Below are 16,842 nucleotides of genomic sequence, written 5' to 3'. Positions count from 1 at the left end.
GTGCAGAATGTTCCTGGCTGTGGGAGCGGCATGCGCCGGACAGCGCTGACTGGCTGAATTACCAGGACTGATAGCAGAAGATCCGGGTGGTGGAGGACAGCGAGGGACTGATTAGCGTGAAGGGGACTGGAGGAAGCCCCAGGTATGTATAAAACTTTACTTTTCATCCGTCTCAGTTACCCTTTAATTTGTAGTCACCAAACCAAATTTTAATAACAGATCACATTATTTGATTTCATCAGCAAAGGGAGTGCATACATTTGCATAAATCAGAATCGATGCAGAATTATTTCCATCTCGTTGACCATCTCTATTAGTGACACGGCTACACATCAGGCTTTATTCTTACAGCATAGATGTTATTTAGTATAAATAAGAGATTCCTGTGTACACATCATATATACAGTCACAATCAGATATGTATATCTGACCTTAAAAATACAGGGACTGCTTTATTGAAGCAGCACAAGTAACTAATTTTGATTGGTTTATTTCATTTTTGTGGACTAAGCACAGCTATTACTGTATATATACATTATTTTTAAAGAGAACCCGAGGTGGGTTTGAAGAATATTATCTGCATACAGAGGCTGGATCGGCCTATACAGCCCAGCCTCTGTTGCTATCCCAAACCCCCCTAAGGTCCCCCTGCACTCTGCAATCCCTCATAAATCACAGCCACGCTGCTGACAAACAGCTTGTCAGAGCTGGCTGTGTTTATCTCTATAGTGTCAGTCTGCTGCTCTCCCCGCCTCCTGCAGAACTCCGGTCCCCGCCTGCATCCCTGTCCTCCCTGCTGATTGGAGGGAAGGGACGGGGGCAGGGACCGGAGCTATGCAGGAGGCGGGGGAGCAGCTGAGACTGACACTACAGATGTAAACACAGCCTCACAGCACGGCTGTGATTTATGAGGGATTGCAGAGTGCAGGGGGACCTTAGGGGGGTTTGGGATAGCAACAGAGGCTGGGCTGTATAGGCAGATCCAGCCTCTGTATGCAGATAACATTCTTTAAACACACCTCTAGTTCTCTTTAATGACTATTATCTGAGAAATAGAACATTTTATCATATTTTCTATTTTAATTACAGTTACAAATTCATTAGGAGTCGGAGTCGGTGCATTTTTTCCCGACTCCAGGCACCCAAAATTGTCCGACTCCACGACTCCGACTCCACAGCCCTGAAAAATACACCCCAAAACACATTATACTACTTCTCCTGAGTACGGCGATACCACATGTGTGACACTTTTTTGCAGCCTAGGTGCGCTAAGGGGCCCAACGTCCTAATCACAGGTCATTTTGAGGCATTTGTTTTCTAGACTACTCCTCACGGTTTAGGGCCCCTAAAATGCCAGGGCAGTATAGGAACCCCACAAGTGACCCCATTTTAGAAAGAAGACACCCCAAGGTATTCCGTTAGGTGTATGGCGAGTTCATAGAAGATTTTATTTTTTGTCACAAGTTAGTGAAAAATGACACTTTGTGAAAAAAAAAAAAAAATCAATTTCCGCTAACTTTTGACAAAAAATAAAATCTTCTATGAACTCGTCATACACCTAACAGAATACATTGGGGTGTCTTTTTTCTAAAATGGGGTCCGTTTCTGGGGTTCCTATAACGCCCTGGCATTTTACGGGCCCAAAACCGTGAGTAGTCTGGAAACCAAATGTCTCAAAATGACTGTTCAGGGGTATAAGCATCTGCAAATTATGATGACAGGTGGTATATGAGGGGGCGAATTTTGTGGAACCAGTCATATGCAGGGTGGCCTTTTAGATGACAGGTTGTATTGGGCCTGATCTGATGGATAGGAGTGCTAGGGGGGGTGACAGGAGGTGATTGATGGGTGTCTCAAGGTGTGATTAGAGGGGGGAATAGATGCAAGCAATGCACTGGCGAGGTGATCAGGGCTGGGGCCTGAGGGCATTCTGAGGGTGTGGGCGGGTGATTGAGTGCCCTAGGGGCAGATAGGGGTCTAATCTGATAGGTAGCAGTGACAGGGGGTGATTGATGGGTAATTAGTGGGTGTTTAGGGTAGAGAACAGATATAAACACTGCCCTTGGGAGGTGATCTGACGTCGGATCTGCGGGCGAACTATTGGTGTGGGTGGGTGATCAGATTGCCCGCAAGGGGCAGGTTAGGGGCTGATTGATGAGTGGCAGTGACAGGGGGTGATTGATGGGTGGCAGTGCCAGGGGGTGATTGATGGGTGGCAGTGACAGGGGGTGATTGACAGGTGATCAGTGGGTTATTACAGGGGAGAACAGATGTAACTAATGCCCTGGCAAATTGATAAGGGGGGGTCTGAGGGCAATCTGAGCGTGTAGGCGGGTGATTGGGTGCCCGCAAGGGGCAGATTAGGGTCTGATCTGATGGGTAACAGTGACAGGTGGTGATTGATGGGTAATTAGTGGGTAATTAGTGGGTGTTTAGAGGAGACAATAGATGTAAACACTGCGCTTGGGTGGTGATCTGATGTCGGATCTGCGGGCGATCTATTGGTGTGGGTGGGTGATCAGATTGCCCGCAAGGGGCAGGTTAGGGGCTGATTGATGGGTGGCAGTGACAGGGGTTGATTGATGGGTGGCAGTGACAGGGGGTGATTGATGGGTGATTGACAGGTGATCAGGGGGGATAGATGCATACAGTACACGGGGGGGGGGGGGGGATTCTGAGGGGGGGTCTGGGGAGAATCTGAGGGGTGGGGGTGATCAGGAGGGGGCAGTGGGCAGGGGGGGAGATTAAAAAAAAAATAGCGTTGACAGATAGTGACAGGGAGTGATTGATGGGTGATTAGGGGGGTGATTGGGTGCAAACAGGGGTCTGGGGGGTGGGCAGGGGGGGGGTCTGAGGGGTGCTGTGGGCGATCTGGGGCGGGGGGGAAATCAGTGTGCTTGGGTGCAGACTAGGGTGGCTGCAGCCTGCCCTGGTGGTCCCTCGGACATTGGGATCACCAGGGCAGGAGGCAGCCTGTATAATACACTTTGTAAACATTACAAAGTGTATTATACACTTTGTATGCGGCGATCGCGGGGTTCCGTATAGCCGGCGGGATGTTGCGGCGGGCGAGCGGTGACAGGCGCCGGCGGAGGATCGCGTCACGGATGACGCGATCGCTCCGCCCATGCCCTTAAATGGACCGCCGCCTCTGTGGGTGAGCCGGTCCTTAAGGGCTCCACTTCCCGGCCGCCTCTGTGCGTTAGGTGGTCGGGAAGTGGTTAACACTACTTACCACACCAAAATTATCTATACATGGTTTTTACTTTTGTACTTTTTGCTAAGGGCCGGTTCACACGGACGCTTGGCGGCGTCTACCGTCAAGCGTTCGGGACCCATCGGCTAAACTCTCCCATTCAAGTGAATAGGAGCGTTTAGCATTGCGCGGTTACCGTCGATTACCGTCGATTGCATAAACGCGGCGTTCTGATCCCGATTTAACGCATCGTTTCGGCCGTCCCTAGAAGCCGCATGCAACGTCCAGGGACGGCTAGCTGGCGCGGCTTCATGTCCCCCTGCGGGGACGAGAAACGCCGATCGCGACGATCTCTGTACCGCCGCCACCGAACGGGACGTCACAGGACGACGCGACTTCCTGGCCGCCTCAACGCCGCCTGCCGTCCGTGTGAACCGGCCCTAAGAAGTAGTTTATGTTAATTTTAAGAGGGAAGAAGAAGAAGAGAAAAAAAAAAACATTTCTTAAAGAGACACTGTCTTGCCTTCGTTTCATATCCAGCATTCAATTTCAAGCCGATTCGCTGCAATTCCGCGGCATTACAAGTGTTTTTTGCCCCAGTAATAGCCTAGGATTTTGCTTCCTGGTAGAGGCAGAGTTGTGTGCAGTAGCTCTGCCTCTTAGTCAATCTCCGCCGATCTCCACCTTTCCCCGTCAATCTCCGCCTCTCAGTAAAAGAAAAACAGAGGGGCGGGAAGAGGCGGAGATTGACTGGATAAGAGGCAGAGCTACTGCGCACAGCTCTGCCTCTACCAGGAAGCAAAATCCTAGAAAGTGTGGAACTTTCTGGGGCATCAGTCACTCGTTCTGCCGCGGGGATACAGCGAATGAGCTTGGAATTGAATGCTGGATATGAAGCTAAGGTAAAAAAGACACTTCAGTGTCTCTTTAAGAAATAATGTTTGTTTTTCTTTTTATGCCCTTTTAAAATTCACATAAACTACTTCTTAGCAAAAAGTACAAAAGTAAAAACAATGTAAGGCCTCTTGCACACTGCAAGCGATTCAGATTCAGATTCCGCTTTTAATCTGTTTTTACTTCAGATTCAGATTTGCAGTTTTCTCCCTGCACACTGCAAATCGGAATCTGAATCTGATGTAAAAACTGATTAAAAAGCGGAATCTGAATCGGAATCGCTTGCAGTGTGCAAGAAGCCTTAAGATCATTTAGGTGTGATAAGTAGTGATAAAATTATCACAGCCTATCAGCAAGATCGGCTGTGATAGGCTTCAGCCTATCACAGCGGATCGCTTTTGTGACTCTGGAGGGGGCCGAGTGATACGGCTGTCCCCTGTACATCGCTGCCTTAGTAGATAAACAGAGGTTTCGACGTCTAAGTCTCCTAGCGGCGATCGCCACTGGGAGACTGGAGGCGGAGCGGAGATATCCAAGCAGAGATGCATGATCTCCTGCAAACCACGCCCCTGGGGCTGCCGCCGCATCCACACCCATGGGGGCGACGTAGTCAGCAAGTGGTTAAGTCCAAACTGAAAAGCCACCTGTTTAGTCTGGCATTTATGAACACCTGACTATTTACTCTCTAACAGTCCAGCTTTGAAGCCTGTAATGATACGAGACATATCTATGCATCTGTCCTACGGGAGAAAACCGCTTTACAGAGGTTACTATATTGTATATTTAAAAAGCCAATTTCCTAAGTTAACAAATTATGCATTGTCTTAAAGTGAACCTCCAGACTAAAAATCTACTCAGCAGCACTGAAAAGGCTTGGTGTTTCACAGTTACACAGCATGAGCTGCACAGAAGCTAAGCTCCACCCCACATAAATCTGCCTGGCCATTTTTCTCCTGATGCTGTGCAAAGCATGATAGGATTTCTGATGATGTTCTTGTTGCCTAGCACACACAACTGGGAGGGGTGATCAGGACACAGTAGAGTTGGAACTGTGTCTCATGCTCCCTGGCACCTCCTTTCAGCCAAAAAAGATGGCTGACCCTGACCCCATGAAATTACAAACATTTGCCTGTTCTTTTAAAATACAGCGGGCAAGAGATTATATTACCTATCTATTTAAATTAACATAACTAATGTAGCTTAATGGCAGGTTTTTTTTTGTTTTTGTTTGTTTTTACACACAAGTCTTATGGGGGCAGGGAGGGGATAAAAAGGGTTAATGGGCTTGTAATAAGTATAGGAATTTTGACCTTTAATACATCTTTTTGGCCACTGGATGACTTCCCACACAGCCTCCTGAACGCTGAATCACTGCGTTCCAGCAAGCAGAAAGCAACAGGGTTGTCGCGGTTTTATTTTATTTTTTATATGGAATGATCACAGTTGCTCATTGTAACCAGGGCTGTGGAGTCACAGCAATTTTGGGTGTCTGGAGTCGGCACAAAATGCTTCTGTACAGAGTAATTAGTGCCTATTGACATTATTTCTTCTTCGACCAGGCCATAAGGCCCTTCAGGTACACTTTGTATTAACTAGTTAGCCAATATTTAAACACTTGTTCAATCCTTTGATTACACTGCCTTACAATCACCAACAATTTTCATGCATTATCTGTCCTGGCATTACAAGCACTTGATTTTGCATGATTTAAAGGGAACCCAAAGTGAGAGACATGAAGGCCGACATTTATTTCCTTTTAGGCTGCATTCACAGTGGGACTTTGCGTTGTAATGCGACGGTAAAGTCACAATGCAGCAGTAAAAAAACAAAGAAAAATTGGTAACGCTCATACCGTTTCATACAGTAGGTACAGTAAAGCACACAGGCAATGAAGTATGCGTTCCTGTACCTGGTAGCATGTGCGTTTAGCGGTAACGCACCACAAACAGTGAGTTACCATAACGCTACATGTTACAAGGCAACGCTAACGTTGCACTGTGAAAGTTGCATAGGCTTAGCATTGCAGTGCAGCTGTGTTCTAAGACTTTACAACGCAGCTCCGCAACGTCCCACTGTGAATGCAGCCTCAAACACACATTGTCTGGCAGTGCTGATGATCCTCCTAATAAATTTTAGCCATATACCCTGAACAAGCATACAGATCAGGTTTTTTATGTATGCTTGATTCAGACCCTACTGCAGCCGAAAAGATCAGGAGGACTGTCAGGCAACTGGTATTTAAAAGGAAATAAATATGGCAGCATCCGTATACCTCTCTTCTCAGGTTCCTTTTCAGAAACTTCAAATGTGGAGGATTATTTGTTAGTATCTCAGCAGGCTTTAAAGTCTATTAGTATCCTACCATTAACAGATGGCAAGGCACTGAGCTGATTATTATGACTGTTTCACCAGGATTTCCTAATGACTAGAACCCACAAAACTCAGAACTCATCCTCTTAGCAAACAGAGTATACGGAACCCTCTTCTAGTTCACTACAACCAAACCTCCATTCACAAAAATTAAACATTCACAACTTCACGATATGGAAGAATTATCACACAGTTGATATGAAAACAGTGGAGACGAGAACTTAAAAGCGAATCTAGATATGCATTCCTGGGACTTGCTCCAAACAGACTACAGGAGTACAAGGGTACAGGTAGTACAAGACTGTAGACACTCATGCAGCAATGTGTGCATCAAAATGTCAAGGTATAATTAAAGCAAACAATCCAAAAAAAAAAAAAAAAAAAAAAAAAAAAAACTTGGATGTCTGTCTAACCTCATGGAAAAGTTTTGTTCTATTTCTGTGACTACAGATAGGTCTGGTGCACAACAGAAGAGCTTTTCTGAGCACTTTGTGATTTTAAGAGCGCCTGCTAATTCTATCCTATGAGTGTGCACACTGGAGCGATGTGATTTTGTAAAAATCCCCCACAGCATTGCATTAGCAAGAGCTTTTAAAATCTATAGCGTTTAAAAAGCTCGAGGTGTGCACCAGCACATACACCTAATGGGCATGATTCACAAAGCTTTTTCACACATTTTCACCTAATGTTACTTTTTTTAAGCTCCCATACAGCAAAAATATAATTAAGTTAAGAAAAAAGAAAAAAAAAACAACTTACTATGAATGATTATTTTGCTTGTAAATGTGCTGAAAGATTATTTTTTTTTTATTAATTAGGTTATAAATAAGTCAGTAATGAGAAGTTTTGTGAATAGAGCCCACTATGTTGGTGTACTTAAATGTGCTTAAAATACTGTATATACTCGCATATAAGCCGAATTTTTGTGCACAAAAAATTTGCTCAAAAGTCCCCTCCTCGGCCTTTATGCGAGTCAGCTGTGTGAGGCTGTATCACCCTCCCTCCACCGAGTGCCCCCCCCTTGCAATATGCTGCCTGGAGATTACTGGGAACTGCTATTTCCAGCATTAAAGTGTCGGTCTCCCGCCAGCGGCTCCCAGCTACTTGCTCTCTGATCAGTAGTGTTGATGTTTGGTAACGACGTCAGCGCCGGGGTTCCCTCATCAGCATGGTGTCCATCTCCTGGCCATGCCTGTAGAAATGTCTCTGGCTACTTCTGCAGGATCACTCCGCTCTTTAGTGCCGTTGTGCAGCAGTGACGCCGGGGTTCCCTCATCAGCCTTGGTTTACGCGCTTGCTGTGTCTCATCTTTATGACGCCATCTAGAGGTGTCTTGAGACACACCAAGAGCATCACATAGGCTGATGAGGGAATCCCGGCGCTGATGTCACTACTACACAACGGCACTACAGATCAGAGCACAAGTAGCTGGGGACATTTCTGAAGGCTTGGACCTGCTGGCAGAGCGATCCTGCACTAGTAGCCAGTGACATTTCTGTAGGCATTAAGGGGAGATGAACAGCTATATGAGAGAGCTTCACACAGGCTAATGAGGGAACCTTGGCACTGATGTCACTGTACTGATCGGGGCGATCCTCCACAAGTAGCTGGCACGGTGGGTAGATGGCCACCTTCATGCAGGCCGCAGCCAAGGAAATTTCTGCAGGCACAGATCCTCTGGCGGGAAGACAGGCACCTTCATGCAGGCAACAGCAGTTTCAGGTAATCTCCTGGGCACATACTGTAGCACATCTAGCTAAGGAGGGGAAATGCTTGATACAAGGAGGGCACAGCTGGGTACAGGAGGGGATGCCTAACACAGATGGCACAGCTGGCTATGGGAGGGATGCTTTATACAGGGGACACATCTGGTGATGGAGGGTGCCTAATACAGGGCGCACATCTGATAATGGGGGGGGGGGGGGCTGTCTAATACAGGTAGCAAATCTGACTATTTCTACTGAGTAAGGGGGATGTCTGATACTAAAGGCACGTCTGGCTACTTATACTATGGAGGGAGCTATACTGGGGATTGGGCGATGGTGGGTTTGGTGGGGAGGCGGGGGTGATCTTATATGCGAGTCAATCACTTTTTCCTGGTTTTTGGGGAAAAGTGGGTACCTCGGCTTATATGCAGGTCGGCTTATATGCGAGTATATACGGTACCTTTAAAGTGTTTCTATAATACAAGTATGTCACATCTACAAACATGTCAGTCCTCTAAACAAATGGAGTGACTTCCTTCTATTTCAAAGTACCAGAATGATTCATTGAAGTCATGACTAGTACTGTATTTGCAGAACATCTACGCAGGGCTAAAAAGAAGAGAGATATACTACCAAGGAGAGGAATGGGAGTATCTCCAAAACGACAACAGGAATAAGAATACAATGCAGGCAGCTTGCAAGTGCATGCAGTACAACCAGGGATGCTCTCACAATTAACAAGTGTGTAAACACTCAAATTTGTGATTTAAATGAGCATTACTTCAGGTGTGCGGCAGGAACATAAGGAGTTAATTACCCATAATTCCGCGCCCTCCCTGCCATCCAAATAGCTTGCACGGGTCCTATTGGACGTGTTGGAAGCCTCACTGCGGGCACTTCCTCCTTCAAGCTGAAAGGAGGAAGTGCGTGGTGATGAGGCTTGCAACGCATTCAATAGGACACGTGCAAGCTATTTGGAGCGCAGGGAGGACGCAGAATTATGGGTAATTAACCCCTTATGTCCGTGCCGCACACCTGAGCTAATTAATGCTCATTTAAATCACAAATTTGAGTGTTTACACATTCGTTCTTACTCATGAGAGCATCCCTGAGTACAGCAAACTAAAACAATGGAGTGTTACATTTGCCAGTCACTTCTTTTCTCTCTGCTGGCTCCAGTCATACATTGCTCTCTCTTGCTCACATGAGAAATATGCATTGCACTATGGTCTTTATAAATGTCAAGAATCAAAACATTAAGAGGAAATTTCACAAATAAAAGTGACAGCTTCCACTAGCAGCTGCTAAACAATGTAGAGTCATGCTACAATAGACATTTGAATATATGCTAAAAAATGAAGCTCTCCTTACCTTTGGTACAAGCACAGAGTCTGTCTGTGCCTGAGCAGTACACAACTGAAACAAAAGGGTCCAATTCCTCTGTACCTTCCTTTTTGGGTGGTTCCACCTTAGTCATAACTTCAAATGTAGAAAGATCTAAAATTTTCACATAGCCACTTTGAGTGGTCACTACAAGATGTCCCAAGCTTAACAGGTCAGCTTTTTTCTCTTTGCTGCAGAGATTTTTAGGAGTCAATGGGGCCTCTTCTGAAGGTTCCTCACAGTCATCCTCTCGGTTATCTAAAATATCAGGCTGCAATAATATAAGTGAGGTAAGTGCGTCCTGAGGGTCTTTTATATGTAAAATCTTTACTGGCTGCTCTTCCAAGGTCACTATCCTGGTGGTATAATTCATTTTGTAAATCAACAAGTAGCCACCGCTAACACTTCTCTGGTCTGGCTGAATAATTAAAGGGTCATGAGCATCTGCTGAGGACTCACAGGGGAAAACATTGATATTTGTTCCGTTCACAGCTCCGAGGCTGTGCTCAGCTTCTCCTTTCCTCCTACTGCAAAGAGCAGAGTTTAATTTATTTAAATTATTCAAGGCCTCTACTTGATTTATTGCACTCAAGGACTCTGCAGGACATTTTTGTAAACCTACTAAAAGATGGACGCCATCAGCACAAGGAATAATTGAGTCTATGCAAAGATTTTCCTCCTCTGCAAATTTTGGCAGCCGCATGCATTGCACAAGCGTTCCAGGCTTAGGAACCATAGAAGTCCATTTATCTGTGTCAGGTGATGTCAGATTGGCAGTGGCCTCAGCAAACTGCTGTATATACGTGACAGGTGGGTCCTGCAAAAGCAACTGCTCCTGGTTGTCCAGCTCCATCTCAATGATCTGGGGAACAGTGAATCCATCATCATGTAAACTTTTGCTCATAATATTGTTCATCTGAGAAAAGAGTTTCCCTGCTTTTTCTTCAGACTCTTTAATGCTATACAACAATAACACAGGTAGAGTCCGTTTCATCATAGGAGAGTTAAGATCAGAGTTTGTGCCAGATTCATTGTCAGTGGAGCCCTGCTCTGACGAGCTCTCGCCTGGAGTCCTAGTTAAAGCATCAATGGACCTGCGTGAATGGCTACTAGTGGGGGAGGAAGCTGGGGATTTGTAGGTTAATAAACCACCAGTCAGTAAGCAGGGATAGGGAATGTTGTGCTGTTCTAAGTGCTTCTCCTTAGTCTTTTCACTTTTACAACTCACTAAGGAAGGATTCGCCCCAAGTTCTTCTAAGTCTTTTACAGTGTCCTCCAGAACATTAGCAACGATCTCCCACTGCAATTTCTCTGGCTGCTGGAGAATACTAAGCGCTGTTATGTCTAGGCTCATCTCCAGAGTTTCTTTCTGAGACGTATGCCCTAGGAAAGAAGACAAAAATGTAAAATCAAAAAGTGAAGGTTGAGCGGTTAGCTACTTACCATTATAGTCAGCCAGGTTTCTGTGCAAGAGAATAAAAAAAATTCTAAAGTACAACGGTAGTTATAGGTTACCCTACATTATAGGTACAGCTCCAATTTGCCTTACTTAGGCTCTAAATTTTACACCACCTACTGAAAACACTGCCCAATTATGGCTTTATTAACCCTTGATAAGCCAGACGTTTTTATGCATAAAGGTCTGAGTTGAGGGTTCAGCTAATTGTTTAACAGCAGCAACCTAATTTAGCAGATGACCATGCTGGAAATGCTCCATATCACACCTAAATAAGAGGTTTACCTTTTTTATTTTATAAAGTTGTATAAACCAAGTACATTACGTAGACTGTCTCATTCTTTATCCCCCGTTCGTTTACATAAGATGGGCCCCCCACATGATGACCGATGTTTTAAATGCGGACAAACTCACGCTGACTTTTTACATTGTACTTGGACATGCCCTCAAGTTAAAAAATATTGGAAATCTGTAACTCACTTTCTAAGGGATTCCCTGGGCCTCCCAGATGTTTACTCAAATAGGGCCTGCCTGCTTGGCATAATACATAACGTTTCATGTAATCGATGGAAGAGAACACTTATTAAAATGATCCTTTTTTATGCTAGGAAAAGTACCATCCTTAAGTGGAAACTTGACACTCTTCCCAATCTTACCGAATAGAAGAGACTGGTCAACTTGGCTCTCCCCCTTTATAAACTGACATATCAGTCCAGAAATCAACCTAATAAATTCTCCAAGGTTTGGTCATTGTGGGTGGACTCTATGGACACTAATTCCAAATCTTGATATCAATATTTCTTAAGATCTTGGGCTCTGAATCGCAAAGTTATACCTGGCTACTTGCTTCCATTTTCTTATGGTATCTTCACCCTGCCTGTTTTGAACCTACTTTAACTCCTCTTCGAGTCGTCTGATGTCATTATATATACTCACCTGCTGTAAAAATTATTTTTCATATGATTTTACTCGCTGCTGATGTAATACATGCTCTAGATTGCAATGTGATGGACTAAGTTTTTGTTCTGTTCTACTTTTGTTTTCTGTTCTTTAGCTCTTCTCAGAGCTTGATGTTAAAATTCAATAAAAATTCTCTTAAAAAAAAAAAAAAAAAAAAAAAAAAACACTGTCTCATTCATACACATATAGTATATATTCCAGTTCCACTTAGTATGAGTGATGTAGTACCCTAACCCTGCTAAAAAAAAAGTCTTTGGTTATGTCTGTTGTCATAAGATCTATGCATTAAAAAAAATTACAAGCATCCCATCAAACTTACGAGAAACAGGCTGTTGCTACTTTTGGTTTCCATTTACTTCATATGGTTTCTGACCCATTCCCATATGCTTAATAAAGTTTTGTTAGGGTGGGGGAAGAAAAAAAACAAAAACAAAAAAAAACAAACCTCCAGCCAGAAAGACATCGTACCCATATAAAGTACTGAATTATAGATGTAGAACTGCTTAGTCCTACAATCTATCTACACACACACACAAAAAGGATCAGGTTAATACTCTTTTTTTACAGCATCAATACTCCTACCAAAAGTTACAATTACTTTTTTTGTTTAAATAGAACTCAACAGGTAGGTTATTCCAAATGCCCAGAACAAACCATAATTACAGACAGACTTCATATTGTTAAGATCAGGGCTTTGTGAAGGGTCATATCTTCTAGGACTCCTTACTACTTTCTACATTAAAGATAGTTGCCTGTATTTTAGGGGCCTTAGGTCTGCTGCAGAATGTATTTTGGGACCAGGCAACTTTTTTGCAGAGAAAAAAAGTTATATTGAAGCCCTCAAAAGTTTGTACTGTTCTAGTAAGCAGTGGCCAGGATTTCAAAGAACACATACCAAAACATTAAGGAAACCTCTTACCCTAGCCACAAAGCTAGTCACCCACACCCGATAATCTGCAACAGATGTGATTACCTGTGTTCTCCCTTGGTCTATGAGGATTTCCTTCCAACACTCTGGATACAGGCCACAAGTAAATTAAGAACGATAAATAGCTAGGTTCAGAGTAATGAAATGTCTTAAGGTGAAAATTAGTTTTGCCAAATATAAAGTTGAAGTGAAAATAAAAAGCCTCTTTAAAGGAAACCAGAGACCCAATAAAAAAAGTTTTATACATACCTGGGGCTTCCTCCATCCCCATGCGCACAGATCTCTCCAACGCAGTCATCCTCCGTTACCTGCAGCTCCAGTATCGGGTCCAGTTAGTTCTGTCATTCTGCGCAAGAGAAGTGCGTCCTTTACACGTCTCTCTGGCGGCCGTCGGAGAGATACAGACAGCGCACTTCCTCTTGCGCAGACTGGCCGTGACTGGCAAAACTAACAGGACCCGATACCGGAGGTGCAGGCAGCGGAGGACGGCGGCGTGGGAGCAATCCGTGCACATGGGGCTGGAGGAAGCCCCAGGTATGCATATATAAAAAAAAAAAAATTCCCGTCTCTGGTACACTATGAAATCTACGTTCCTTTTCCCACTATGCTTATTTTTACCCAGAACCCATATTGAAAGATTTCACTTACACAACTTTAGCTTGGAGAAATGAGTAATGCAGCCCGACCATAAAACACAATGTTTTCTATACAACAAACAGTGCACCAAGTACTAACAGCAGCGGGGCAGAAGCTATGCTATGTCTAAATGGCTATGAATGGAAAGGTGGAACCCTAAGTTACTGTATAGAGGGGCTCTACCCAGAAAAGGGACTTTCATTTTTACAAGAAAATCATAATGTAAACAGAAAACGACCATTTGAAGCCAAACTGTTCGGATGCGTACCTGTTACAGAGTCCGATCTTGAACGTTCCTCACTATCTGAATCATCCAGCAAGTCATCACTGAAATGAGAGAATCAAACAAAATAAGGAAACCTAACAGCTTTCTATATTACAGAAATGCTTGAATGAGGATATTTCATCTCAGTGCTGTAATAAATATTTGCTGGTTGCTATGGGAAACACTACACCTTTGTTCGGTACCATATCACAGAAAGTGTGATAACTCGACACTCATCACAGCAAACAACATAGGAGATGGAACTTCTTAGACGTCGTCAAAGGGTCAGGAGTTTATTTGTAAAACAAATATACAGATGTGTTCATCAGCAATCTTATATCTTCGTTACCTCGGCCAAGCAAGAGGTCTGTAGAATCTTATGCGTTCCATGCAGACATGGTCTATCCCTAGAAGACTAGACCAGGCTTTCTCTTATGTTACATCTATGCTAGTTACACTAGGTTCACAGACAGGAAACGGCCAGAAGTACATCGGTACTCAGAGCTTCTTGTGGGAGGGGTTTCAGGCACACAAAAAAAATAAAAAAAAATAAAAAGGAGTTTCACTTACCTGGGGCTTCTACCAGCCCCATGCAGCCATCATGTGCCCTCGTAGTCACTTACTGCTGCTCTGGTCCCCCCTCCGTCAGCTAGTTTCATTTTTTGCCGACCTCTTACGTACATTTTTACGCATTCCCGCCGGTGCTGGAACATTAACACATACATTTTTACGTGTTAGTAGTTTAACGCGTAAAAATGTATGCGTTAAACCACTGATGCGTAAAAATGTATGTGTTAATGTTCCTGCACCAGCGGGAATGCGTAAAAATGGACGCAATGCTGCCCGCTGACCCAGAGGTCGGCAAAAACTAAACTAGCTGACGGAGGGGGACCAGAGCAGTGGTTAGTGACTACAAGGGCACAGGATGGCTGCATGGGGCTGGTAGAAGCCCCAGGTAAGTGAAACTCATTTTTTTATGCCCGATAACTCCTTTAAACAACGAACAATTAAGGCTAGGTCCACACTGGTCCTTTGCAGTCGGATCAATTTTACACGGATCAGTTTTTCTAAAAAAAATTTCCTTCCCTTAACACCCCCCCCCCCCCCCCCCCCGTTTTTCCTAAAAATTATATTTTTGCAGCATACGTTTCCAGTCCATGGAAACGTATGCCCAGCCATGGGGGAGAGGCAGCCGCCTTGCTGGAGGGGTATAGCAAGCAGGACGGGGGTGGCAGCAGTCAGAGAGGAGGGGGGACGTCCTGCCCCCTCACCTGGTTCCCCAGTCCCCGCTACCCCTCCAGTTAGTTTTCTCAACACTTGTTACAATGTATAGCAGGGAGCTTACCTACTTACTTCTTCCTTCGGTTCACGATCCGGTTCTTTTTAATGAATTGATTCGAGTAAATCAATTCATTGAAAAGAGCCAAACTTCCCATCACTACATGTCACTGCCTGCAATGCTGCCCTCTATACTTCAGGCCCTCTATACTTCAGAGGGCGGCATTGCAGGCAGTGGCTCAGTCAGGGATGCTCAAATAACGACTTCGGATGAAATCCGAATAAGTTAATTAACTGGATGAAATCCGAATAACAAACACCTCCTTCTGGGTTGAAGGAGGAAGTGCTTGTGATCACGTGACCGCCGCTTGGAACGCATTGCGGGAGGCAGCGAGGGATGGATCTAAGAAGACGCCAATGGCCAAGATTACCCCCCCCCCCCTCCCCCCACCCAGCACAGGTGTTTTCATTAACTGGATGAAATCCGAATAAAACCTATTCGGATTTCATCCGAAGTCGTTCTGTGAGCATCCCTGCTCGTAGTGATGGAAAGTTTGGCTATTTTCAATGAATTGATTCATTCAAATCGATTCATTAAAAAGAACCGGATTGTGAACTGAAGGATTAGGTGAGCTCCCCGCTATACATTGTAACAAGTTTTGCGGAAACTAGCTGGAGGAGTAGCGGGGACATGGACCCAGGTGAGAGAGGGGGAGGGGTGAGACGTGCCCCCTCCCTGCTGACACCCCCATCCTGCCTGCTATACCCCTCCAGCATGGCAGCTGCCTCTCCCCTACAGGCTGTGTCTCCACAATTTTCCTGTGTAGAGGGGGATCCGTTTTCCCATTGCCTGCCACTACCCCTGCGTGTATCAGGGTCCAGATACGTTGCGTGAAAATGCAGCAGATCTGGACCTTCCGTTCAGGTTTTGAAAATGGGGTCCACGCAAACACAGATGGATACGTTTTTTTGAAAGAGTAAATGTTAGGCATTAAATATAAAATTAATTTTCTAGTGCAGCCTGTTACAATAGTCAAGAGGATGCTAACCAGGCAAATCCAAACTTTAAAATGAATCTTACAGTGCTGCTTCTCTCCCCATGCCCCCATACAATCTTGGTTGTTCAATCTTACCACTTTCATGTAGTATAAGAGCTTATCCAATTAATCATTCAAGGTATTTTAAATCTGTTGGGCCTTATACTACATAGATTTGGTAAATCTGTACAAGCAAGATTGTATGGTGTGTGTTGAGCTTAACACAGACGCAAAAGAAGTGACATGCTATGCTGTATGAGCCTGATTGGCTGAAGCCTCTGTCACTCACCTCTCTGCGCTGTGATTGGCCGCCTGCTCTCCCCTTCACTCTCTGTTTCAGCCGTGTTAGTGCGCAGGGAGGGGGGCCAGAGGCTGTCTCCTGTCACTGTCCTCGGCTTCCCTCCTCCAGAGGCATGTGGGCTCCCTCTCTGATGCATCTGCCGCCCGCAGAATTCTCCCTCTTCCCTGTGCCCCCTATTGGGGAAGGATAAAGGAGCTGCACACAGACTCCCTGAATAATGGTTCCAGGCGCTGCAGTTCCCTTCTATACTCTCTGCACTGCCTCCGGGGATGTGGGGGGGGGGGGGGACTCTTTAACCTGGAGGGCACAAGATGGCCCCTGCCAGGAAAATAATATAAATTGAAAATTAAAAGAAACCAAAACGTGGACAGTGCATTGCATCTGATATGTAAGTAGAACAAGCATATCATATGTATTTTTTGTGGGGGGCAT

General features: G+C 44.8%; 1 protein-coding gene across 6 annotated transcripts in view; it reads right to left on the bottom strand.

The window, feature by feature from the left end:
• The window catches only part of BIRC6 (baculoviral IAP repeat containing 6), a 342,965-nt gene that overhangs the window by 257,356 nt on the left and 68,767 nt on the right, over positions 1-16,842 (bottom strand). For all 6 annotated transcript variants that reach the window (XM_068232104.1, XM_068232106.1, XM_068232109.1 and 3 more), the window contains exons 9-10: positions 13,798-13,856; positions 9,538-10,932 (exon numbers count right to left, since the gene is read on the bottom strand). In XM_068232104.1, coding sequence (XP_068088205.1) covers positions 9,538-10,932; positions 13,798-13,856 — 1,454 coding nt within the window. The remainder of the gene's footprint in view (positions 1-9,537; positions 10,933-13,797; positions 13,857-16,842) is intronic.

This window comes from Hyperolius riggenbachi, chromosome 4 (assembly GCF_040937935.1).
Source record: "Hyperolius riggenbachi isolate aHypRig1 chromosome 4, aHypRig1.pri, whole genome shotgun sequence".
NCBI lineage: Eukaryota > Metazoa > Chordata > Amphibia > Anura > Hyperoliidae > Hyperolius > Hyperolius riggenbachi.
Note: the sequence above shows the minus strand (reverse complement) of the source record. Positions and strands in the feature narration are given on the sequence as shown.